General features: G+C 34.4%; 1 protein-coding gene across 2 annotated transcripts in view; it reads left to right on the top strand.

Annotated features, from left to right (window-relative positions):
- NEBL (nebulette) overlaps positions 1-25982 on the top strand; it is a 456697-nt gene that overhangs the window by 233242 nt on the left and 197473 nt on the right. For both annotated transcript variants that reach the window (XM_074192966.1, XM_074192965.1), the window contains exon 4: positions 13427-13534. In XM_074192966.1, the coding sequence (XP_074049067.1) occupies positions 13427-13534 (108 nt within the window). The remainder of the gene's footprint in view (positions 1-13426; positions 13535-25982) is intronic.

Here is a 25982-nt window from a genome sequence, read left to right as displayed (position 1 = left end):
AGCTCATGAAGTAAGGTCATGGAGAGTCAGACACAACAGAACAGTAAAAAGGCAACATTTTGAGAATTCAGGAAAAAGCAGTTCAAGAAACTGTTAATTACCCCTTACCTTATATTCTCTAAACCTAAGACCACTACCTTGGAATCTGTGTATACTGGTGGGAGTGTGACAAATATTTTTGAGGGAATGTTTTGTACCAACAATTATTGTCTCATCTTAGTGATACCACTTTCTAAAGCCCAGTTAAAACCTATTAGCAAATTGATATTAACTGATAATAATGGAAGAGAATCACAATGAAGGGGTGCATACATGATTTAAAAAGAAACTCAACCTTCAGGATGATCCTAGAAACCTATGTATGGAGACTGCAGACTCTGACACCTGACCTACTGATGTCAGTTTGTATTAGGGCTGGTGAGTTCCGAGCTTATCTGCATTGCACTCACAGTCATAAATTTAATGAAAAATAGTTTAATCCATGCTTTTAGTGATTTTTATATTATTGACTTACCAAAAGGAAATGTAATTACTTTATGTAACAAACAATGAATTCACTCAAATATCAAAATGTGATGCTATTTTGATGTTGTTTACAAATAAATAATGAAATAATTTAAGTTCCTTCTTTACATATTGAGGATCCCATTTTTACCTTATTTGTGTATAATCGAGCATTTTGGCTTTCAGAGAAAGGGAAGGAAGAGATTATTTGGTCAAGGGATGGTAGTGGAGGGAAATAGATAGGAAAGTCACAATTCTATTGATACTCTCCAAATAGATACATAGATTGTTACAGATAAAAGAAGCCTTTTTTTGACACTGTCAATTGTTAGTCCTCTTACTTCCCCAAATTATTTTATACTTATTTTGCCTATAACTTATATTATTTAGTTCAGTGCACATTTATTTTAGTAGGATGTATTTACCATATCTATCGCCTAGCTCAAGTCCTAGCTTATACCCAGTTTGTACTTGTGCTTCATTAATGTTGGTTGAATAGAATTCTTCTAAAAATTAATTGAATGTTAATGATTTATAATTAATATATTTTTGTTGATGATTCATTCATTCATTCATTTCTTACACCACACATTTCTCTAGGATCTACTGTGTGCAGCACATTGGGTTAGCCACTGGGGAAACTTTATGGATTGTAGTTTGTGATGAACCTCTTAGATTGATACAAAATTAATTTTAGAATATGGGGTTATGTATGTGTTTGTGTGTGTGTGTGTATACATACATATACATATACATACATATATATATATATATATATATATATATATATGTATATACTATACATATACATTCTTACATACTGGTATTTTAAAGACCAAAATACTGATAAAGATATAAAAACAAATTACCCCAGACTGTTAGAGTTGGATGATGAATAGGTATGATAAAGTCCATATGTAGAAACTGGCCCATCTGCAAATAACAGATGGCATTTTTCCAAACGCAAGGGAAAGCTTGATTCAAGGTTTAGAAAATAATAAAAGTTAATCTAAAATAATTTTTATTGAGTTAAAGGCAGTTAATAAGAAAATGTACTCTGAGTTATGTTAAATTAAAAAAACCTATTAGACAAATTTAAAAGCACTTTAAGTTTTTTTTTTCATTTTATTAAAGGGAGACTGCTTTGGATTTCCCTTTTTCAACTCCATCAAAATGTCTTTAAAATGAATTTTACTATTTGTATACCCCAAATCAGCCTTTTTGTACCATTTGGCCAGATCCCATCTGGTGATTTTTGGGTTAGCCTGGTTTCTACTTATGGGTTTTAAAGTACATATGCAATTCTATCATTCAGTGAATGTTTGAGCCCCTCAAATGTGCTCAACCCTATGGGGGATACAGAGGAAAGAATATTGTATAGTGCCCTACAGGCCCTTACAATTTAATTAAGGAGAGACAAGACTAACACAGGAGACAATTAGAGAAAGATATAAGACAGTATGTAATTAAGCACTTAACTGTGTGAAGAGAACTAAGAATTTTTCCATTTAATATATAAAGTATGAGAGTCTTTCTTAAAGAAATGTAAAGAATGCCATCATTTCTTGAGAGCAAATGAAATTGGTCTGTTGATTTAATTTTCATTTTATGAGACAAGGTTTCAGAATGAAATGAAAAGAGGTTGGAATTTACCTAGTGGTAAATTCACATGTTGATTTTAAGTTTTCATTGGTGACAGTCTGCTGAGAGATAGTGCTTTAAGACCTGTTTCTTTAGTTGCCTCTCTCTCTCTAGTCACCCCTTTGACCCATAGTTGATCACCATTAGCCCTATTTGAGGTTGGGAAGGCTTTTTCATTTCTAGAGAAAATTTCCTCTTCATTATCATTTCATGTCTGAGATCTCTTTGAATTTAATGCAACAGATATTTAGTATGTGTTCTCTATTTGCCAGAAACTGAGAGGAACTGTTTTTACAAAGACAAAATAGAAAGGAATCTTGCCCTCAGGAAGTTTACAGAATTGGGATAGTGGTATACTAGGTACAAAAGTAAGTAAATATTAATTAAATTGTCAACAAATATTAATTAAGATATTTTTCTTTATTCTGTACTAAAGACTAGGTCCTGGGGATGCAAATGCAATCAGTGGACCAATTCCTACTCTAAAAGAGTTTATATTCTAATATAAAGTATCCTTTGAAAGTCATATGAAATAATTTCAGAAGAGACCACTAACAGATGTATGTGTATATGTTTGTGGATATGTGGGAAGGGATTAGGAAAGGGCTCATGTGGGAGGTAAATGCATTTCTCCACCATTTTCATTTCTTTGAATTTGTTTTTCATCCTTCTTTCCTCTGTTTTGGAATCCAAATTTTCCTGATCAGTTAGTGTATCTGGATTTGGAAGAACTTGATTAGGATAAAAATCATTAAGGATGACTGATTTCACATTTCACATAGACATAAAGCTCACCATTCCAGTGGGTTCTTATTAAAATGCAAATCTTATTTGTTTTTGGTTTCTGGTGTCACTTTTGGCATTTTCTTTCAGTTGTTTTTCAGGTATTCTCAACTATATAGTGACCCTATTTGCCTGTTTTTGGTGGGGGGCAGAAATCCTGGAGTCATTTGCCATTTCCTTCTCCATTTTATTTTATAGATAAGGAAATTGAGACCAACAGTGTTAATTGATTTGCCCAAGGAGGTACAATTAGTGATAGAGACTGGATTGAAGTTGAGAAGAAGTCTTCCTGACTTTAGGCCCAGCACTCTATCCAAAGCTCCATCTAACTCTCCACTGGCTTTTCTGTTCTCCTTTAATTTCCTTTTGGCATGCCAGCTTTAAAATAATAATAGCTAGTATCCATAAAACTTACCATCCTCAGCATGTATTAACACATATTACCCTACAATTTCTTCTTATTAAGATGGATGCTTTTACCCTTTCTTTTCTGGATTTTTTTTTCTTGATTTCATTTATTAATAAATTTTAATTCCTATCAATAGGAAGGAATATATTATTTGAATCTATATTGTAGATTTGAGGACTCTAGGGATTGCTTCTTATATATTTCTAGATAAATAATCTCCCTTTTTTACAACTGCTCACAATTATGGATTCATTATTATTCATCTTCATATAAAACCTCTTCTCAGCAGGTGGACAAAGACCACCTCCCGTTGCAGTGTCTGGGCATCTGCAGGGCCTTATGGTATACTGCTTGCTGATGACATTGGACATAAGGTACTACTGAGGATGCCCTCTTCAGTAGAATTGACTAAATTGAAGTAATAAAGGTCATTATTATAAATCAATGGTGAGTGGAATACTTTGATTTATTAAAATCAAAAATAAGTATTTAATGGGAGATCAGAAGACAAGCATAATGTCAATACAAAGCATACAAAGTTTGGAGGAGATGGAATTTTAAAGGTCCTTTGAAGAAAATTTGTCAGATAAAATAAACTTTTCTCCTATGCCTTTATGGAGATCCTTGTCTAGCTCTTTTCCCCTTTAAGAGTTATACAGCCAAGGAAAGTCAACATTTTTATTATCCTTTGGTCTGCATTCTCTCAGAGAATCTTGAAATACTGAGACTCCTTTATGATTGAATGCTGGAGGACCTCTTCTCCAACTCTTCTCTTGGGGACCTTATTCAGTTGGGTAATTACTTGATGTAAGGTACCTTAATGATCTTTCATTTTTTAAAACAACATGAATTTCTGTTATGTATAATTATTTTTCTTTAAAGCATATATTAAACTTAACTTAGTGGTAGCAAAACTTGTTTTGGTTATGCTTTCTTATGAACTTGCTTCACATCCCATCTATATTTTAGTAACACCTTTTTTTGTGCCTCTTTTACTGTTCATCACCTACTACCATCAGTAGCAGCAGAAGTTAATTCTATGTCAAATAGGAGTAGTTAACTAATAATAAAATCAGCTTTCACTCTTTGCATTTTAAGACTCTAAGAGGCATTAAAACTGCATCATGTTGGGCACACTCAATGGAAGATTTAAAGCAAAGGATGGAAGTCAAACAAGATAGGAAGGTCTAGATGTGTTGGGATCTGTTTCATTAGAAGGAGTGTTCACATTAAAACCACCAGTCAGATAGATAGTAAACATTTTTTAAACTAAGTTTTGAGTATATGAAGTAAAGTAGAAAGATAGCACGTGCTCTTATAGAGTTCACAGTTTAATGAATTTCAGTTCTAATGATAGATTCAAGTTCCTTGGATGAGAGAGAACCACAGTTTGGGACACAGAATGCACTTGATTAATGATCCATATGTTTGTCTATCCATCCATCTATCTACTCTACTGTTCTTTGGTTTGACCACATCTGGAGGGTATTACTGAGTTCTGGGTGCAGAATATTTACAGGAAAACAAACAGGTTGGGTTGAGATAAGTGCCATTAGATGGTTGAAAGGCTTTTACTTCTTTCCATATAATGGTTAATTGAAACAACTGGCAAAGTTTAGCATTGAAAAGCAAAAAGACAAAGGGGCTGGATATTTGTCTTCAAGTATTTTTGAGGACCAATATGTGGTGGAGAATATTCTTATTCTGTTTGGTCCCAAAGGACAAAATTTAGAACAATGGACAGAAAGTGCAGAAAGACTATTCTCAGTTTTCATATTAGGAAAACTTCCTTTTCACTGCAATTATCAGAAAAGTAGAATGCTCCCCCTTTATGTGTACTACTTTCTAACAAAATTGACTTCATTCATTCTCTATCTCTGTTCCATTGTCAAAGGACTTTCGATTCCCTTCAAAAGTGAAGGTGTTGAAGGGCAGCTAGGTGGAGCACCAGTCCTATCAGGGATGTCAGGAGGAGTCAGGAGGACCTGAGTTTAAATCTGACCTCAGACACCTAATGATTACCTAGCTGTGTGACCTTGGGAAAGTCACTTAACCCCACTACCTAGCAAACATTAAAAAAAAATGAAGGTGTTACATTTTACCTTCTCCAGTCCCACCCCAACAAACTCCAGGGACTTCTTATTATCTCCAGAATATATGTGAACTCTTCTGTTTGGCATTTAAAGCTCTTTAGAATCTTGCCCCCTCTATATTTCCAGTTTCCTTATTCATATTCTGATCTACCCACTCTACAATCTAACCACATTGTCCTGCTCACTGTTTCTCACATCTAAAGATCCATCTTCTTCTGTCTCTTTGCCTTTGCATGAACTGTCTTCCATGGCTGGAATGCTCTTAGTCTGTCCCTCTCTGAGTCTGTCTGTCTCTGACAATCTCTCTCTGTCTTTCTCTCTCACTCTCTCTATTTTTGTCAGTTTTTCTTTCTCTATATGTCTGTCTTGCTGTCTCTGATTCTCTCTCTCTTCTATGTTTTTTGGAATCACTTTCTTCCTTCAAGCCTCAGCTCTGATGCTATCTTATTATTCTCTTCCTATTCTCTATTTTTTATTCTTTCCTCCTCTTCTTTCTCCCCACATCTCTCTCTGAGTTACTTATGGGTCCAGCCCCATTACTGACCGACATGGGGACTAGTGTTCTCTGCTTCTAACTGATTGCTTTGCCCCTCCTTAGAAAACCTGATCCAACCTCCTCCTCACCATATTAATATCAAACTTAGTGTGGACACCCAGTCATCAGAACTCACTGCATATTTAAACTCCTAAACTTAATAGTTTCCTCCAGCCTTAGCTTTCTTTTCAACAGGACATAGGTGTGGATCATGATACTATACAGTACTCAAATACCACCTTCTACAGGAAGTTTTCCTGGTCCATGCAGCTGCTTGCCCCCCAATGTTTAGCATGCTGTCTGGTACATAATTTCTAAATACTTACTGATTAATTTGCATTGGCTGTCATCCATGCCTGAAATGTGTGCCAACTTTACCTCTACTTCTTTGAATTCCTAACTTCCTTCATGGTTCATTCCAAGAGCCTTATTGTGTAAAAAACTTTTCCTGATTCCCTTCAGTTATCAGTGGGAAGCTCTCCTCCCTTTACTCTTTCCAGTTATCTTGTATCTGCTTTACTGGTAGTGCTATTTCATTTTGGTGCCCTTTAGACCTTAGGGCTCCATATGAATGTGAGTTATTATTATTAGCGAGACATTATTCCACTACTATAATGCTGGTTTTGCTTTCTATTAAAGAACAACAACCAATAACCTGGAGGGAAGACTATTATTGATGATAGACCTGGAGCTGGAAGAGACCTGTAGCCAATGATGACTATATTACTCACTTCCATATACAGTTAGAAAGAAATATAAATAAATCATTTGATAGGTGATAGGTTCAGGGTTCAACATAAATCAGATTTTTTTTAACCTGACCAATGAAGAAATTTTTCCCTTGATTGTACATATATGTTACAAGGAGTTCATTTTTCATTTTTCCTAATATGTTGGACAGAATGGAACAGAAGTAGGGATTAAATTCAGGTTTCCCAACTCTTTTTTCCCCCCAACTCTTAATTTAGGGCTCTTTCTACTTCATGGAAATTGGAAGAATTTTAAAAAACAATTAAAAAATTTCATTTTATATGTTAATATTATTAATCTAATTATTTAATTTATTAGTATTAAATTAATGTTAATAAAATGTTCATTAGATATAAAATACTTAAATATTTTTCATTAACTATTTTAACAAAAATGCAAAGATTCCTTATTAAAGATTACTTGGGGACAACTTTCACTGGTGGAATGGTACAGTAATAGGAAAAGAGAATTGTCAGTGGTCTTTAAGAAGAGTGCTCCAGTGTTTAATGGATCAAACAGATTTGTATGACTCATGTCTGAAGCAGACCAAGGACAGATTGTCTCAGGGCTAAACCAGCAGGTCCCCATGCTGCAGGATGCATCCCTGACTGTGCCATTACCATATGACAAATTTAAAGTGTGGGGAAAAAGTCTGCTCTTTAGAAATTTCATTAATTTAATTTTTTTCTTCTAGGACATCTTTTAAAAATATACTTATATATTAGCATCAAAGTATAAGTTTGTATGAAAGCTAAAAAATTGATAAAATCATTTTTTTGTTGATCAATTATAATATTTCTGATATCTGCAGAGCTTTTTATTTCCATATCACAGCCTATGAATCAGGTAATTTTTTTTTCCAATCGAAAACTCAGAAATCTCTACATTCTTTATTGTTATGTTAGCCAAGGACCAGGCTGAGCTCTTGGTGAGTGAAGGCAGGACCATCTCATACCCAGTGGTGCAATAATGTACCCGACAGCTTTGAAGAAGCTCTTACTTGGTAGGGGATGTGACAACAGTCTAGCTTCACATTATGGAATATCTGAAATGAGGCTAAACTGCCATGGAGAAAAGAGGAGAGAAGAAAAAGGTAATGAAGAATCCTAGCAACTGCTGATATAAATGAAAGTTGGAATAAAAAGGGAAAGGAACCACCAATCTTCAACTTTAATGAATATTACTTGCTGGTAGAAGACTTGTGGTGGTGGTGGTAGGGTGGGGCAGAAGACAGTTGGGACAAAGCCTGGAAGGGAGATAAGTTTTTGGCAATCTGGGTTAAGTGACTTGTTCAGGGTCACATAGTTTATTTAATAAGTGTCAAGTGTCTTAGACTGGATTGGAGTTCATATCCTCCTGATTTCAGGGCTGGTCCTATATGTGGTGGAGAATATTTTTATTCTGTTTGGTCCCAAAGGACAAAATTTAGAACAATGAACAGAAAGTGCAGAAAGACAATTCTCAGTTCTCATATTAGGAAAACTTCCTTTTTTACTGCAGTTATCACAAAGTAGAATGCTCTGCTTCACTACTCCCCTTTATGTATACTACTTTCTACCAATGTGCTACCCAAGTATTCCATTCTATGTCATTTAGAAGGAGGGCATAAAATATTTTCTTTTATGGTCTGAGCAGTTGAGTTGGGGTATGAGTAATGATTAAATGAAGTCACATGGGAAAATAAAACTTTTGGAGGTATAGAATCAAAGATTTGGAGATGGAAAAGACCTCAGAGACTATTAAGACCAATTATTAAATTTTATAGATGAGCAGCATGATACCAAGAGGTTAAATGACTTTTCCATGATCATCACAGTTCATCTCTCTGAACAGGGATTCATACCCAGAGGTCTTCCTGATTATAAATCCACTGTCCATGAGACCTTGGTGCTCCATAAATTCATGCTTAAAAATCTTCATCTTTATATTTATCCAGAGGATGGGATGTGGTAGAAGGGGAAAGCAAATGAAATAGTGCCAAGGGTTAACATGGATAAATTTGGAAAGGAGTATGAGTAATGGGGATAATGAAATAGTTATTTTATTACTTGTATTCCCACATTGTATCTGGCATGACCCTAAGGTGGGGGTAAAGACTGTAACACACAGAAAAGGCAAAATTCACATCCTCACCAAATGGTAAATGGAAGGTTGGCTAGATTTGGAATTGGTGACTGTGTGAGAGTAGGCCTTTCTATGTCCCTCCAAGAGCTTCAATCTCCTTTGAGACCTAAAATGATGTAGCAAATAGAGCACTTGACCTTGCTTCAATCCTTTTGCAGAAGCATAATAGTTGTTTGACCCTGGTCAAGTCTGTTTTCCTTTCTGAATCTCAACTGTCAAATGAGGGGTTTGGATTTAATGACCTTTGAGGTCCCCTCTTATTTTAAATCTATGATCCTTATGATCTTGAAATGATTATAATAGTATTTTCATTACTTCCTCACAACAGCATTAGGAGAACTATTCCTTTTAAATTGTAAAGACCAAATATCAACTATTATTGTCATGGAAGAGGGACAATTCTCTAAAGATTATGTCTTTACAGAGGTGTTTGATCTGTATTGTGAGTCTTCTTACCTTAGGTCATATCTATCTACATATAATAAGGAATGTTGGGTATATCATTATGAAGTATCCATAGATCTAAAATCTATGCTAAACTCCTTTATAGTAGGCTCTAATGAAGAGTAGACAGCTTGAGCTTTGTTCTAGCACACCCCCAAATTTAGATCATATTGCTAGTATCCTTGCTCCCAAATAATGCAAAATAACCTACTCAGCAAAAATAATTAGTTGCAATATGAAGCTACCAGATGCTGTATTTCTTCCCCAAGTGAATTGCTTTTTGGCTCGGCTCTGTCCTGCTCCATTCTCACCCTATTGCCTTATGGTATCCTGGGTTTCCTATAATCTGCCCAAGGGGGTCAGCATCCCCATTCACTGCCTTAGTAACTGAATTTGTATTAAATACCAATTCAAGGATGCATTTTTTCATCCTTTTGCAGGTGTCAAAACTCCTGGGTATCATGACTAAGATTAAATCAGCATTGTTGATGATATATTTTTCCTCAAGGGATTCTAGAGCCACCATTAGAAATAATGCTGCATCTACTCTAGAATGAGAGGTTTAAAACAGGAGGCATCATAGGGCAAGGTGGGTAATTAGAGGGAAAAGGAGACTGTCCCCTCATTTCATTCCAGGGGATCATAGAATGTTGAGTTTGACTGAATCTCCAACATCATCTAAGTCAACTCCTTAATTTTACAAATGAAGAAACTGAAGTACAGTGCAAGGTACTTTTTCAGTATTGCACAGTTTTTTAGTGGAAAAACCAGGACTGGATATTAGGTGTAAAACGCTCAACTCAATGCTCTTTCCTCTTGATTTCCATGTATCTCTCTCCCCACTTAAACTTGTCTTTTCTTGTTCCTTCTGACCAAAACCTCTAAGAGTAGAGCTCTACATAGCAGATGCACTTAGATATATAATATTTATTATTTTTTATTTATTTTTATTTTTTAATTTTTTTTTTTTTGCAAGGCAATGGGGTTATGTGGCTTGCCCAAGGCCACACAGCTGGGTAATTATTAAATGTCTGAGGCCGGACTTGAACTCAGGTACTCCTGACTCCAGGGCCAATGCTCTATCCACTGCACCACCTAGCCACCTTGATATATGATATTTAAAACTAGTTCTGGGTAGTTGCATTTTTTTTTAATCAACATGGGTAGGGACTGAGTCATAGAATTTCTTGTCTTTAATAAGGATTTCCTAGATAGATAAGATAGATGTTGGGTAAGAGACTACACTGAAGAAGGGATAAGTATTTATAAACCATTTCAATGGACTTCATCTCTAATATTTCAAAGGACTTTGAACAATTCCTTTTCAAATAATATTCAAGAACTATGAATCCCTTATCACAATTCTGTCTAAGTAGATAAGTCAGATTCAGAAAAAACCTTTTGTAGCCTGGGAAGAAAGAGGATGCTGTTGAATATTAATTTGCTTGAAGTCTTGTGATCATGAACTTGGCTTTTCTCCACTTTCTTTGGCATTTGCTAGCTTTTTTTTTGTAACCTCTATTAAAACACTTAATAGCTTCTGTTATAAAAAGGAATTTTCGAGTCTTAGACTTTGGCTTAGGGATTTTTTCCCTATCCTAATTCTTCAAGCTTGTTGACATTTTTCTTTGTCTTAGCTCTTATCTCACTTTTGTTACTTTATCCTATCCTACCTTTCCTACTGACTTCAAGAAAGGGTAAGTAACCACCCTACATAGATAGGCATATAAAGAACAGAAGCTTCAATTGTGTCTTTGCATATAGGCATGCTGTGGCATTAAGGGTGAAGAGGTTAATCTCATTTAATGTTTTCTGTGAATGGGAAACAACACAACTCTTTTTTTTTTTTGACTGAATTGCCATCTGAGGAGGTGGAGGACTCAATACTTACTAAAAAAAAATCAATTGAGGTGTTAAAGGGAAAGAGACATTCTTAGTCTAGAAATATTAAATATTTTGCTGTTTCTTGATATTTAGTGCCAAAGAAGAGTATTTCTTTCTTATATTTATTTTTTTCTGAGAAGAGGAATATTGTTAAAATAACTTTTTCTGAGACTTCAATATCTGAATGTAGGTATTTCTAGATAATCGAATTTCTAGATAATGGGATTTATATAGTGCTTTAAGTTTGAAGAGCACTTTACAAATATCTCATTTGATCTTTGGAACACTTGGGGAAGTAATACTGTTATCCATATTTTATAGATAAAGAAATCAAGACAGATAGATATTAAATGATTTAAGGGTTACCTGTCTAGTAAGTGTTGGAATCTGAATTTGAACTCAGGTTTTTTCCCTGACTTCAAAGCCTGTTGCTTTATCTAGTGTGCTACCCATCCTGTTCAAATAAAAGGATCTAATTTGAAGTACTTAAACAAAAACGGAATACTTTTAAAATCAGAATTATATTGCACGCCTCTAATATGAATTCTGGTCTTCTTAGGGATGAATGATTTCTTAAAGGAAAAGGTAAACTTTATAAGAAGGAGGTGAGGAACAAATGCATTCCCAGGAATGTGAGACAGAATGACAAAAGGCACCAAGATGGGAAATAGGGTATCAGGGATGGGTTTTTTTTTATATTAGGAACAGAGTTAAGTCCCATCACATCCCTATAGAAATAGAAACCGGACTTGTGATTTCATTGTGATTTCTTATAAACTAAAGTTTCTCAGACTGTATAGCAGGGAACCCTGAAAAAATTATCTTTTTTTTTTTTTAAATGAACCTTATATTGCTTGTTAATAGACATTTAAAATAATCACTTTAAAAAGGATTTTAGGGGCAGCTAGGTGGCACAGTGGATACAGCACTGGCCTTGGAGTCAGGAGTACCTGAGTTCAAATCCAGCCTCAGACACTTAATAATTACCCAGCTGTGTGGCCTTGGGCAAGCCACTTAACCCTATTGCCTTGCAAAAAAAAAAAAAGGATTTTAATTCAAGAGTTCTGTGAATATATTGTTTGAGAACTAAAAGAGTTTGAGAACCACTGGTATAGAAAATTCCCAGATGAGGAAACTCCTTAATGCGAGTTGGCTCCTTTGCTATATTTCACAGCCTAGAGTATGAAGAGATGGGGAATTGCTTGTACAGCCAATATATGTTAGAGGTCTGACTTGTAACCTAGGTAAATTCATCATTTATTACCCCATACTGCCTTTCACCTCTCATTCTAAAAGTGTCTCTCTCTCTCTCTCTCTCTGTATATATGTATATATATATATATATTCATATGTGTTTATATATAGACATATATATGTGTGTGTCTGTGTATTTACCTTGAAAAATTTAGAGTAATGTACATGTTATAATTATTTGTATACTCCCCCCCCCCAAGTAGACTAAAACCTGCTTGATGAGTCTTTGCTTACTACTTTTCCCATATGTACCTCTCCTCCTCCTTCTTCCTCCCTCCTCCTCCCTGTCATCTCAGTCTCAGTTGTTGCCCAAAATCATGCTTATGTACTGATAAAGTATTATTGGGAGACAACGTTTACTTTCCTTTAAAACATTTTTTTTGATAGTTGATTAAAATTTTTTCTCCTCTTTGACATTTTTGAAGAAAAGAAAAAGTCCAATGGTATTAGGTTGTTGAATTCATAACTATCTTCTCTGTACTGAAAACCTTGTCATCTAGTGAGTTTGGGATTGTTTACAGGAATTCAGATGGGTTTCTGCTCATACTCTGCCATCTTGGTCCCCCCCCCCCCCCCAATATAATGATGTTTGTTGTTCTTGAAGAAGATTACAACATCAGGGAGGTGATGTCAGGAGAAGCACATAAGTTGGATTTGAGAGTGTCTGTGTGTGTGTGTGTGTGTGTGTGTGTGTGTGTGTGTGTGTGCGCGTACCACATGTGGGGGGGGGGTTGTGTTAAGTATCCAGCTTCATTTTCTCCTCCAGAAACATCTGGATCCAGTGACCAGATATAAATCAAGGCAATTGAAGATGTCCCTGGATTTGAAGCTGTTGATTTGGTATTTCTCTGTTCTCTGTAGGTCTTACTTTCAATTTTTCTCCTTTAGCCCAAAGCATGAATTGTGACAACCTGAGGAATATACCTGATCCATTTGAAATTACCCCGACCTATCTTATTTTGAATTGTCAAGGTTATATCGCTTGCATTTTTTTTTCTCTGTTAGGTAAAATATAAAAGGGATTTTGAAGAGAGCAAAGGAAGAGGCTTCAGCATTGTTACGGACACACCTGAGTTACAAAGACTGAAAAGGACTCAGGAACAGATCAGTAACGTAGGTGACAATTTCCTTGAGGGATGGTCTCATGCCACAAAGATGGCCATATTGCAGCTGAGAGGTGTGTTTGGGTCACTTTAAAGGCTTTGCTGCTGGCTCTGATGAGTGAATGGAATGGATTCCCCTGTTGATTTTTATGTGTGCATGTGTAGCAGGAGTGGGAAATATCCCCAAATGTGTGACTGGCTGCACTCTTTTCTCTCTCTACATACACATGTAACAAAGCTCTCATTTGTTATATTTTCCTATGTCTGTTTACATCATGGTTATCTATAATACTGAGCAGCAGCATATGTTTTGTATTTTTATATTTCAAATTCTAAAACAAATATTCCCTTCGACATTAAGGATTATGGTTCAGAATCTTACTTTTGTTTATATTTTTTATGAACTTTTTTTCAGAAGGTAATTTTGGAAATAAAAATGAGTTTATTACCCCCACTGTGATCAATGTGTTACAATGCAGATAACAGGATTGATATCTAGAAAAAATTAACTTTTTGCAATTAAATCCAGGATTTTGTATATTAAAATTTGTTAGTCTCATATCCCAAAGGGGCAAAGGGTCTCTTTTTTTCATCAGGTTCTTATATGTGTGATTGCATTAAGCAATATATCTCATGTAAATGAATTTAATAAGCTGTTTTCATAACAGTAAAAGATTTACTTTGAAAAAGAAAATTGAGACTGGTCATCTAGTAATATGGAAATGTTAATTCATCACTCATTAAAACAGGAAAGGGAAGTGGTTTTAGTAACCAGCTTAGAATTCTAAACTTATGAAGATGGCTCATTTAATGAGTCATTTATGAGGGAACTCATCAAAAGTGCTGTAGTAAAATGTTATTTTTAAGTCCCTATTCAGTGAGTATGAATTAAAACCATAGTTGAATACTATGAACTCGCATGTGAAAGTTTGTCCATTTTGCTAAATTTGCCTAAATTAGTGATTCATTTTGTATTTCTTTTACTACTCCAGACTTTATAAATATTATAATCTCAATTTTCAGGGAATGTTTCACATCATACAGTTTTGAATTTTATGAAGTTTTAAGTACTGGTATATTTATTAAAATCATCTGGGCTCTCATTTACGATGATGCAGATAATATTTCTATCACCTGTGATTTCAACAGCACTATTTTTTTGGGGGGGGGAGGGGAAATCTCTTCCCCAAAACTTCTAGGTAATTTTTGTTTCTGAGAATTGGAGAGGGAGAACCATCTTAACAAGATAAATGATGGTGCAACAAGGACATGTCTGGTCCGGGAAGGGAGGTCTAGTGTAAAAGAGAGATGAAATAAGTTGAGTACAGTGATTCTTATCTTTCTGATGCTGATATAGCTACCATTTTTTTCAAATTTGCAAAGAAAACGATTTGGAAAGGTTAGTGAATTGTATTAAAACTATTTGTGGGTTTTATTTTTCCTTTTCTTTTCTGTTTTTTAAAAGATGAAACTGGAAAGTGGATATACAGTTTTTTGACTTAGGAACATACAGGACAGGTTTGCTTTCTCTCCATTATACTTGAGTCCCTCATCCTGCATAACATTGCATGCCTCTTCTTGCTACCACCACTTTGATCATGGACCTCATCTCAGAAAAGGGAAGGAATTCTGAGAGGAATTTGGTAGCTGGGTTTGAGGCAGAGAAACAGAAAAAAAAAAGATTAAGATCATTAGAAACTGAACTGGGTTTGGTGCTATACCATCTGCCCCTAGTAAATTAAAATGTTAGAAAACAAGACCCAGAATGAAGATAAAGATAAAGATATATGATAAAGAATAAAGATTTCAAAGAAATGAATCGGGATTTCCTTTAAAATAGAAATGGAGGGAAGGAAAGAAGTAGAAAATCTACAGGGAGACAGTGAAAGACAACTGGTCTTTTTTATTATTATGCCTAAGGCTAGCCCTGTTAGATTTGTTATTTGAATAAAAATGGATATTTTTAAGGTCTTTTTCTCCACTATGACCAGAAGGGTCTTAATTTCAAGGGGTTGTGATTTTTATCTCATAAAAAATATTCTCCAAATATTAAAGATGCCTCCTTTCCCCTCCTCCTTTCAGTTTCTTCTTTCTCCCCATCAATCAAAAGGCTTTTTTTCTTTTAAAAACTAAAATGGAATCACCTACATAATACAATCAAAGTTGCATTCAATGACATTTTTTCCCTGATCACCTTTAGTGGAACTATATTAATTTGTACAAGGATCATGTTACATGCAATAGTACATTTAAAAGCTTCCATCATCAATCAACTCTATTTCCCCCAAACTGAAATTTTCACCTCAGAAATGCATATGATGCCTAATTTAAGGATGTCAGTATGCACTATCTAATGAGAAGGTAAGCAAGCACTTTTTAAAAAAATCAAATTTAATTTAACTTTTGTACTTAACAAGAAAATAATTAGTTGTTTTACATTCATTTTTTCATTAGCAGGGATATGCAAATTTTTATATACTAGAGAATCTTTGAAAATCCTTCCTCTAATGATCAATAATTCTCTGACAGGTATGTATTTTCTCATTTTTATCTTATCAATATCTGTATCATGACTGAGCATGAAAATTAGTTGAACTGATTTCTAGGGGAAAATAATTTTACTGTTTCATTATTTTAGAACTATCAGGAGTAGCTAGGTGGCACAGTGGATTGAGCACTGGCCCTGGAGTCAGGAGGACCTGAATTCAAATGTGACCTCAGATACTTAACAATTACTTAGCTCTATGACCTTGGGCAAGTCACTTAACCTCATTGCCGAAAAAAGAAAAAATATCAGTGGTTTTTGTAATCACTGTTGTTCTTGCTATCAAGTTAATCCAATCTGTTAATTATATAATTTTTCTTCTTGGTATTAATTTCTAAGGAGAACATAGGGTAGAAAAGTTTGCTCCATTAGTGATATTTTACTTATTTGCACCAGTAAATTTGATGGTATTTCTAGATTACTTAAAGATATATTTCATTACTTTTGTTATCTTGTTAAGAAAAGAGATTGTAAAATGACGTTACTAGCTGTGTGATTCTGGGTTAGTCTCTAGCTTTCAGAGACATGAACAACTCCTCTGAGACTAATTTACTAGTAAGTAATGAATGGCTTTGGTATAGGAAGTTGTCTTAGCAGATAAATCCAATTGTAAGTAAATTCTAGATCCAACCTGAGAAAGAAAAAAAAAGACAATACTCCCATCTTTCCAAACTATTTCAGTTTAACTTGGGCATTCTAGTGTATTAAACCAGTCTATTATTGTAAACGCATGGATTGGATGATGTGTATGTTGGAGAGAATATGTAGACATGGCCAGTCCAAAAGGCAATCAGAATCATCATGTCAGAGGTAATAGAGATACTGAATTGACACATTTTAAACATAAATTTGTGGTTGCTAGGATCATTCATTATAAGAAGAATTTTTAAGAGTTCACACACTTGTCTGGGGTGCTATTAGGGGAACTGATAAATTATTGTCATAATGACAAATTCCATATTTTATGTATCATGATGAGATAGTATTTGGAATTGCTTTTGTGTATTTCTTTATAGGACTATGTTTTATATACTTTTAAACTGATTCACCTAGGCTTTAAAACCATTTAACAATGAACACACACTTGGAAATTTGTCTGTAATGAAATACTTTGGATTCTGGCCTTTTCTTTTGGTATTGGCAAGGATGGTGTATTGAACACAGATGACTTAGTAAATGCTGCAATTTAGAATTCTTGTTCCCTGACTACCTTGTTCTGTTTTTATTACAGCTGCAGGGAGAATAGGGAGCTGGAGGGGAGGCAAGATTTCAAGTCAACGGACTGGCCAGATGGAAAGGACTAGAATTTAACTGCTAAAACAGAGATGGAGTGCTTCTTGTAGGATTGCTGAAGAAGACTAGCTTTGATTTATGTATAGTCTTATTCATGGACTACTCTCTTAAGACATCCAACATTTAACTCAAGTACTAGTTTTATATAGGGAACACAGGATTTAGTTTTTGCATTTAACTGAAGATTACATTGAGTAAATTTACCTTTTTTTCCCACTAAAGGTAAGTATGTGTGATCTATTTGGTTTTAGAATGGTTAATTACAGATAACCAAATGCTAACTTAGGAATTCTGAATTCTCCCTCTCTGTTTCTAGTAATTTTCATTGAGAGAAATGATTCTTTCTCATATTAATAAAGTTATTGAATTAGGACTACAGTTTTCTCTCTTTCCTACTTCCTACTTCCTCAGTCAGAAGTCAATCCCCTTAGGTTATTCAGGCAACCTTTGAAATGTTGGACTGATAATGAGAGGGAAAACTCAGATCTGTTCCAATGGTAAAGAAATTTTGGTTTAGGTGAATTGATGGATCCTAGCCCATTGTGTTTCATTCAGATTGATTTGGAAAACTGTGGATTCTCCCTTTTGTCTAGATTACTCTACATGAGGGATATTAATAAAAATAAATCCATTTGACCAAAACTTGAGTGTTCAGTTAAATCCCCCAGATCCTCATTACAATAAGCTCACCTTTCATTAAAATATTCATTCTCTCAAGTTTTTTTTTTAATTTTACTTTTCCCCTGGTTACATGCAAAAACAAGTTTCAACATTCACTTCCAAAGTCTTGTCTTTCAAATTCTCTCCCTTCATCCCATCCTACTCGCCCTCCGTTGAGAAAGCAAGTTACTTGATACAGGTTAAAAATATGTAGTCATCTCATTAATTGTTAACCAATCAGAGTTGATGGTGATGGAATCTTCCAAGTATTGAGTGGGTTCCACCAAGGCCTTCGATATTGGAGAGTGCTACTGATCCCTTTTATTAATTCAGCTCCAGCATGATTGATAAAATTATTATTTACCCAGAAATGATGTCTTTCAGACTTTTTTATACATCACATCACAGAGTCCTACCATTTTTCCTTGCCAAAACTATTTGACTACTCTTTATTTTTATAAACATCCTAGCGTCTGAGGGTTGGCTTAAGAATTATGTGAGTGCCTTACTTACTTGAAAACATTTTCTTTATTTAGCAGAAAGTCTCTTTTGAGAATTTTTTCTAAGAGCACATTGCAAATACATATGAGTAATCTGAGATAAGAAAAGGGTTCTAGCTTTTAGTGTTTTAAAGCACCTTAAATGTCATTGGGCCATTCTTTGCCTTTTTTTTTTTTTAAATAATTTAGAAGGCATCTGAAAATGACTTATTCGAATTTCAGGCATTTACTGTCTTTATGTCTATGACATCAAGCCTGTCTGTGGTAGGCCCACATAGCTGAACTGTTGCCATAGCTACCCATTTGAGTGACAGGCAGTCTTTGGAACATTATTGGCACATTTTGTTCTGCCTGTTTACTAACTACATCCCAAACTGCACTCTCTACTAGTTGATAAACTGTCTCCTAAAAGGTAACATTAAGCCCAGGGGGGGACACTTGCAAACTTTGTATTGACAATGGAAGCCAGAAGATAAGTATTCCTTATTTATTTTCTCATTTCATTTAGGGGAAGGAGAAAATAATGTGATAAGCAATAATAAAAAAAGATGGCCAAATGATGTTTTCCATAGAACGAATTATCTGGTGAGTGCATTTGTTATTGTATTTGTGTTCATGCTTTATGTCATCAGGAGAATCCTAGGGATTGTGTGCGCAAATAGCATTAACTTTAAAGAGAATTTCTAGTAAAATAATAATAGCAGTAATCCTATATATTTATATAATATATATGTATATATATATATGTATATATATATATTGTAAAACTAATATTTATGCAGCCTTTAAATTTCACCAAAGTACTTTTCATTTGTTGAGTTCTTTGGTCCTTGTTAAATCCTTACCATAATCCTTTTAGGAATATGCCATTATTTATATTTTATTTTCTCCCTTATGCCTATGAGAAAGCTGACTAAAAACATTTAAGTGACTTGCCTAGCATTATACCTTGTAAGTGTGTGAAGCAAAATTCAAACTCAGGTATTCATGAAATCAAGTCCCTCCTTAGTCAGAAAGTGCCTGGTCAGGATCACTTTTTCATGAGGGACTACAGCCATGCTTATTACATTCCCAGATCATCTTACTATGAATTATTTTACTTTTTCACCAACACCTTTGATCATTTATGAGACTTGCCTCCCTTGCCTTAATTTCTGGCTCTCCTTTAGGATTTGTCTTTTTCTATTAAAATATAAACTCATTGAGACTGGGAATCATATTGTTTTCTTTTATTTGTAACCCTAACAATAGTTAGCAGAGTGACTTAAGCAAAATGAAACAACAAATATTTTCTCTCTATTCCCCCTTCCATACCACCTCTTGTCCTTTCTCCCTTGCTCCCCCTTCCCCCTCTCCTCCTCTTCTCTCTTCCCCTTGTCTCTTCTTTCCTTTGCTATGATCTTCTTATCTTTCACTCCATTCCCTCCTCTTTCCTCATCTCCCTCTCTCCCCCTTCTTTCTCTGCCTGTATTATGTCACCTGGGGTTACAGTCTCTTCCTTTCACAGCTAAAAATTGTATGTTTCCTTTGACAAAATCTACTTAAAAACAAACCATTATCATGTTTATATTGGTCCTTTCCTTTCTTACAAAATAGTTATATGTTGAAATGCTTTTTTTAAATGTCCACCAAAATTATAGTTGAAGAAAATTCCTAGGATTTCTAAGTGTTGAAATGAAAATTTTTATTTTTTAGGACAAATTGATAAACTATTGGCATTTGCAAGCAGCTTCCTCAATGAACTTATCACTAAAATCTAAGAATGTAGTATAAGTTAATCATTTACAAATTAGTTGGCTTAAATGGATGTACATTACTGCTCTATTTCTCTGTGATTTATTGTGAGTCATCTTTGGAAAGATTAGATCATTGGAAGTAGATGTTGCCTGGTGATTGAAAGTCTATGTCCATGATCTATTCAAGCATTTGACTTAAAGTCGGGTTGAATATTGAGGGTAGGCATGAGGGTGGGAGTGATGATCTAGTGATTCCAAGTCTTTGTTTGTAATTTAAATAAATCATTTTGACAGAGACTGACTGTAACCATGTTCAGGATGCTGACAGTGTGAAATTGAGTTGTATGGTGGACACGAGACAAGCAGTCAAGAGAAATCCCTAAAGGCATAAATTTGTTATGTAATTGGGTCAACTCATGCATGAGAAATGCATACTAATTGTAAATTGTGGCAAAATTATAGTGTATCAGGCAATTAGGTCTTATATTAACCCAAACAATTGACAGTGACACTTTTTTCCTTCCTTTTTATATTTAGGAAATATGAGAGTATTTAGAAATAGGAGATGGTGAAAAGTGAGAAGTCATTTGAGGTTAAAATGGAGGACACTATTAATATAACTTCCAAATATGAATATCATTACTATTTGGTTGTTTTATGTGGAAATCTTTAATTTGGAAGAGAATAGTTTTATTATATATATGAAAATTAAATTTGATTTTTAATTCTTTTTTGTTAATCCATAACCAAACTAGCTTAAATTTAATATTCCCCTTTCTTGTATGTACCTAAATTTCTCACCCTTACAAGTTTACTTGTGTTAACGCTAGGTCACTTGGATTACATTTCTACTCTTGTAACTCCACCCTTACATTGTGACTTGTACCTCTACCTATCACCCACTTTCTGGAGAAAATTGATTAACCTAAAGGTCAATTTCATCAATTTAAAACTGTTATAGCAACACCAATCATCTGCAGACTACTGCTTTCATCAGAGAAGTAAGCTTAGCTTCCAGTGTTGTAGTGGGGAGGAGCTGAGATGCCTCATCTCACCTTCTCATTAAAACTAACCTTTCAGAAGAAGACACAGCTCTATGATTCAAGATTTTTGCTGTCATCTTATATATCATGATAAAAGATCCTCTCATCCCTTAACTTAGGGTCTTTGGTCATTGGGAATCCATCGATTGGGAGCCAGTTCATTGGCAACTGCTAACCATGTTCATATCATGCCCAGACCTTTGTCTCAGAATTTCTCTTACAACATAAATGCATATGTGTATATATATATATATATATATATATATATATATGTATATATATGTATATAAAATTTTAATACACCAACACCCACATATATAAATATGTGTGTGTGTGTGTGTGTGTGTGTGTGTGTGTGTATTGCCAAAATGGTCAGAATTGGTTAGTTACTGAAGCTTGAATTTGAACTTTTTTTTAGGCCTTTTTGCAAGGCAAATGGGGTTAAGTGGCTTGCCCAAGGCCACACAGCTAGGTAATTATTAAGTGTCTGAGACTGGATTTGAACCCCGGGTACCCTGACTCCAGGGTCGGTACTTTATCCACTGCGCCACCTAGCCGCTGAATTTGAACCTCAATAATAAAGTCACAGAGATGAAAACTTTCTTCTCTTTGTATTCATGTTTCCTGGCTCAACTTGGTGAGGTTTTCTACAATAGTCACTTCTTTTTTCTTTCTTCTCAATCTCTTTACTTTCTGTGGTCTGATTTCCAATTTTATCACTCTACTGAAATTGTTCTTTCCAAAGTTCCCAATGATCTTTTAATTGTGAAAGCTAATTGCCTTATCTCAGACCACATTCTTCATGATTTCTTTTTACCTTATAACACTGTTGATCACCCAGTTTTCCTTATACTCTTTTTTCCCTAGATTTTTATTACACTGATGTCTATTGATTTTCCCTTAACTGTTGGATTTCTCCTCAATTTCCTTTGCTGGATTTTTGCCCAGGTCATATCCTCTTGGGTTTTTCTAAGTCGCTGTTCTTGACTATCTGTTTTTCTTTCCCTCAACTTTTTTACTTAATGATCTCATCAGTGCTGATAGATTTATCCTTGAACAGATGATTCTCAGATCCATATGTATGATCCCAACCTCTCTCCTGATCTCTAGTCTCCAACTGCCTATTAGACATTTTGAAACAGATATCTTGTAGACTTCTGAAACTTAGCATATCAAGAAATTATTTTTCTCTTCCAGTCCTCTATTCCTAAGTCCTCTATGACTTTTGAGGGTACCATCATACTACCAGTTAGCCTGTTTGCAACCTCATTGTCTGTTAACATCTATATCCAATCAGTTACTCATACCTATTGATTTTTAACCTCATAATATCTCTTATATAGACCCTTTTTTCCTATGACATCACTATAATCATCACCAAGATTCCACTCTAATTCAGACCTTAATTACCTCAGACCTAGATTATTGGAAATGCCGGTTGATTAGTCTCCCTGCTTCGAATCTCTACCCACTCCTGTCTAGCCCATCTTTCATTATGCTGTGAAACTGCTCTTTCTAAAAGTTCAGGTCTGACTATGTTATACCACCTCTCCACCTCTTCCCCTTCTCCCTAACCCCCGCTCCCTCCATCATCCCACAGACTTTCATTGAATTCTGTTGACTTCCTGTTACCTTTTCCTCATTAGATTATGAGCTTTTTGAGAGCTAGGGGTGTTTTTTCTTTTATTTGAATTCCCATGTAGCCCGGCCCACAGTAGTCCCTCAACAAATTCTTGTTGACTTGAACCTGATAATCCATTAGACTAATTTACTTTGTATTTCCTGAGTATACTTTGTATATTAGACCTTTTGTCCATTAAACTATTATTGGGTCTAACCCTTCTTTATGTCATTTTCTTCAGTGACATTTTCCCTTCTTATAGACATTGGATACTGTGAGGCTTATGATGATAACTAGTAATTTCTTCTCTATTAAATATAGCCATTTTTTTTTCATTTGTGATATGGTGTTGCTCATTGCTGCTATGTTCCATCCCTTCTCTATCTCTATCTGAAAAACGTATTCATAACATACAGACAGGTTATTTCTCAATGGCTTTCTGCTTCATTCATGTCTTATTTTTTCAACATATTTTTCTTTATTCTTTCCTTGTCCCAAGTTCATAATTAAACCCATGAGTAATCTTCTTAGAATTTTTTTGTTTCTTTATCTTTTGTAGGAGTTCCATCCCTTCTCTATCTCTATCTGAAAAACGTATTCATAACATACAGACAGGTTATTTCTCAATGGCTTTCTGCTTCATTCATGTCTTATTTTTTCCAACGTATTTTTCTTTATTCTTTCCTTGTCCCAAGTTCATATTTAAACCCATGAGTAATCTTCTTAGAATTTCTTTGTTTCTTTATATTTTGTAGAAGATGTTAGAATATGTTTCAATTATCCTATGCTTATCATGAATACTACAAGTCAAGATGACCAAGTATTCTGTGAAATGTACTTTTTGGTTGTTCTCATGAAGGGTGATAGTGGTACATAATGAAACCAATTTGACCAACTTCTTAAATAGCCTCTCATAAAAGAACCCATGAATCATCTTTCCATTTAACTGTAACATTTATTTATTTAAAATTTTTTTAGTTTTTTTTCAAGGCAATGGGGTTAAGTGGCTTGCCTAAGGCCACACAGCTAGGTAATTATTATGTGTCTGAGGCTGGAGTTGAACTCAGGTACTCCTGACTCCAGGGCCAGTGCTCTATCGACAGCACCACCTAGCTGTCCTTGTAACTTTTTAAAAAGTTCTCTGGTTTATTTATGTTGAGAATGTTTTTTTATGGATATGATTTATTTCCACTATAAATAAATGATGTTGATTATTGGACAAAGAGCTAATATTTAAAGCATCAACAGGTAAGTTCAGTTTTTAATGTGCTCTTAATAAACTCTGCCTCCTTTTCCAAGTCTCAGTTAAATTTGACAGCTTAGAATGTATACTTCTCACTTTTTATATGAGACAGATTTGTCCTGCACAGATGTGACAGACAGATAGGAGAGAGAAATGTGATTAAAATGGAGGACTCCTATATCTGGGAAAAAAGGAAAAATTATTGTGTCTATAGATAATGAAAATCTTTCTGTTAATATTCTATTTTATTCCTTTAGATAAATTTGTCTTATTTATTCTAATAATAACATTGTAGTTTAGCTTTATTAAATCTAGATAAAAAGGTATTTAGGTTTTCTGGACTTCTAACTATGAATAAAGTAGCTAACTGCATCACTGAATTATAGTTTCATATCAGTTCATTCAGGTTTATAGCATCATTGCATTTTTGATTGGTATATAGTGTAATTCTATTACATTTTATATAGGCAAAATTATAATTTAGTCTAATTTTTAGTTGGCAATGGTGGCAATGGTGGGTCATTATTAGAAAAAATATATTTTAGTGAGATAGCTTGATTATGAAATGACTGATAACCTCAATTATATTTTCAGGTTCATGAAAATTAAATGATTTGAAAGAAGGTAGCAGGAATTTTTTTTTGTTCTTGAAATTTCATTTTTTACTTTTAAATATTTTTTCCTTAATTTGCATTTTCTTCTCTCGTTTTTCAGGATGAATTATATTCTATTAAAATTGCTTTTTAATTTTTTCTCCCTTTATTTTATTTTTATGGCTTTCTTTTACCTACCAGTTGCCTAGGTAGCATTTGAAACATTGTGTTTCTTATGACAGAATAAAATGTCATGCTGCTGCTTCCTTACAGAAGCATTTTTAAAAAGTCTCAACCCTTAATTCTCAAAGAACGATGTCAGTCCTGTAATACCCTTAGACGTTAGCTGGCCTTGAAGATGGGGAGATATAATCTGTTCCTGCCTGCTCAGATTTATGTTGAATTTCCTTCTGTGGCTATATTATTAATTGTGGCCAAGCTAACTTGCAATTTATTTGGAACAATTTAACTTCTTAATCTCCTTGTTCTTTGAGGAAACAAAGGGGATAGAGTTAGCCTGTGTCTCTATAAAATCTGAAAAAGAGATAAGAGGATGAGATTTCCCATTTCAATTAACAGCATTAGAATGAGAGAAGAGAAGGTTAGAAACTCATTTATTCTTTCTATCAGTTGAATTATTGCATAGGAAAAGAAGTTACTTTGCAGAATGTAGGGTAATTTAAAGATTTATTTTTATGCCTGTAAAATATCATGTGTATCTACGATATTAAGAACAAACATTATCCATGTTACCTTATACCAGTTATGCTCCAGATATAGTCATTTGACAAATTTATTGAGCATCTACTATGTGCACCATACTGAGAGGGTACAAAAGAAGCTTGAGATATCATTCTTGGCCTTAGGGAACATATTGTAGTTAGGGAAACAAGACATATACATTTAAATAACATTACCTGTAAAGAGTGGAGAAGAGGAACCTATTTTAGGGGAAAGGTAGTAACTCAAGCATTTACACTTATTTGTCTAGGTGGGACATCTAGGTGAAAAATATTGTGCATAGTTGGAAATATTAGTCTGTAGCTTTAGAGAGAGGTCAGGTGTGCAGATAGAGACAGGAGTCATTTATGTTGTGGTAAAGTTAAGGTTGTAGCAGAAACTGATAGTGCTAATGGGGAGAAAAGAAAGAGTAGGGACAAGGATAAAATTTTAAAGAAGATTAATATCAAGGGGAAGGGAAGACAAAGAGGATCCAGAAAAAGA

The sequence above is a fragment of the Macrotis lagotis genome, chromosome 7 (genome assembly GCF_037893015.1).
Source record: "Macrotis lagotis isolate mMagLag1 chromosome 7, bilby.v1.9.chrom.fasta, whole genome shotgun sequence".
In the NCBI taxonomy this organism is placed as follows: domain Eukaryota; kingdom Metazoa; phylum Chordata; class Mammalia; order Peramelemorphia; family Peramelidae; genus Macrotis; species Macrotis lagotis.
The sequence above is the reverse complement of the archived record's forward strand: the minus strand, read 5'-3'. Positions and strand labels throughout refer to the sequence as shown.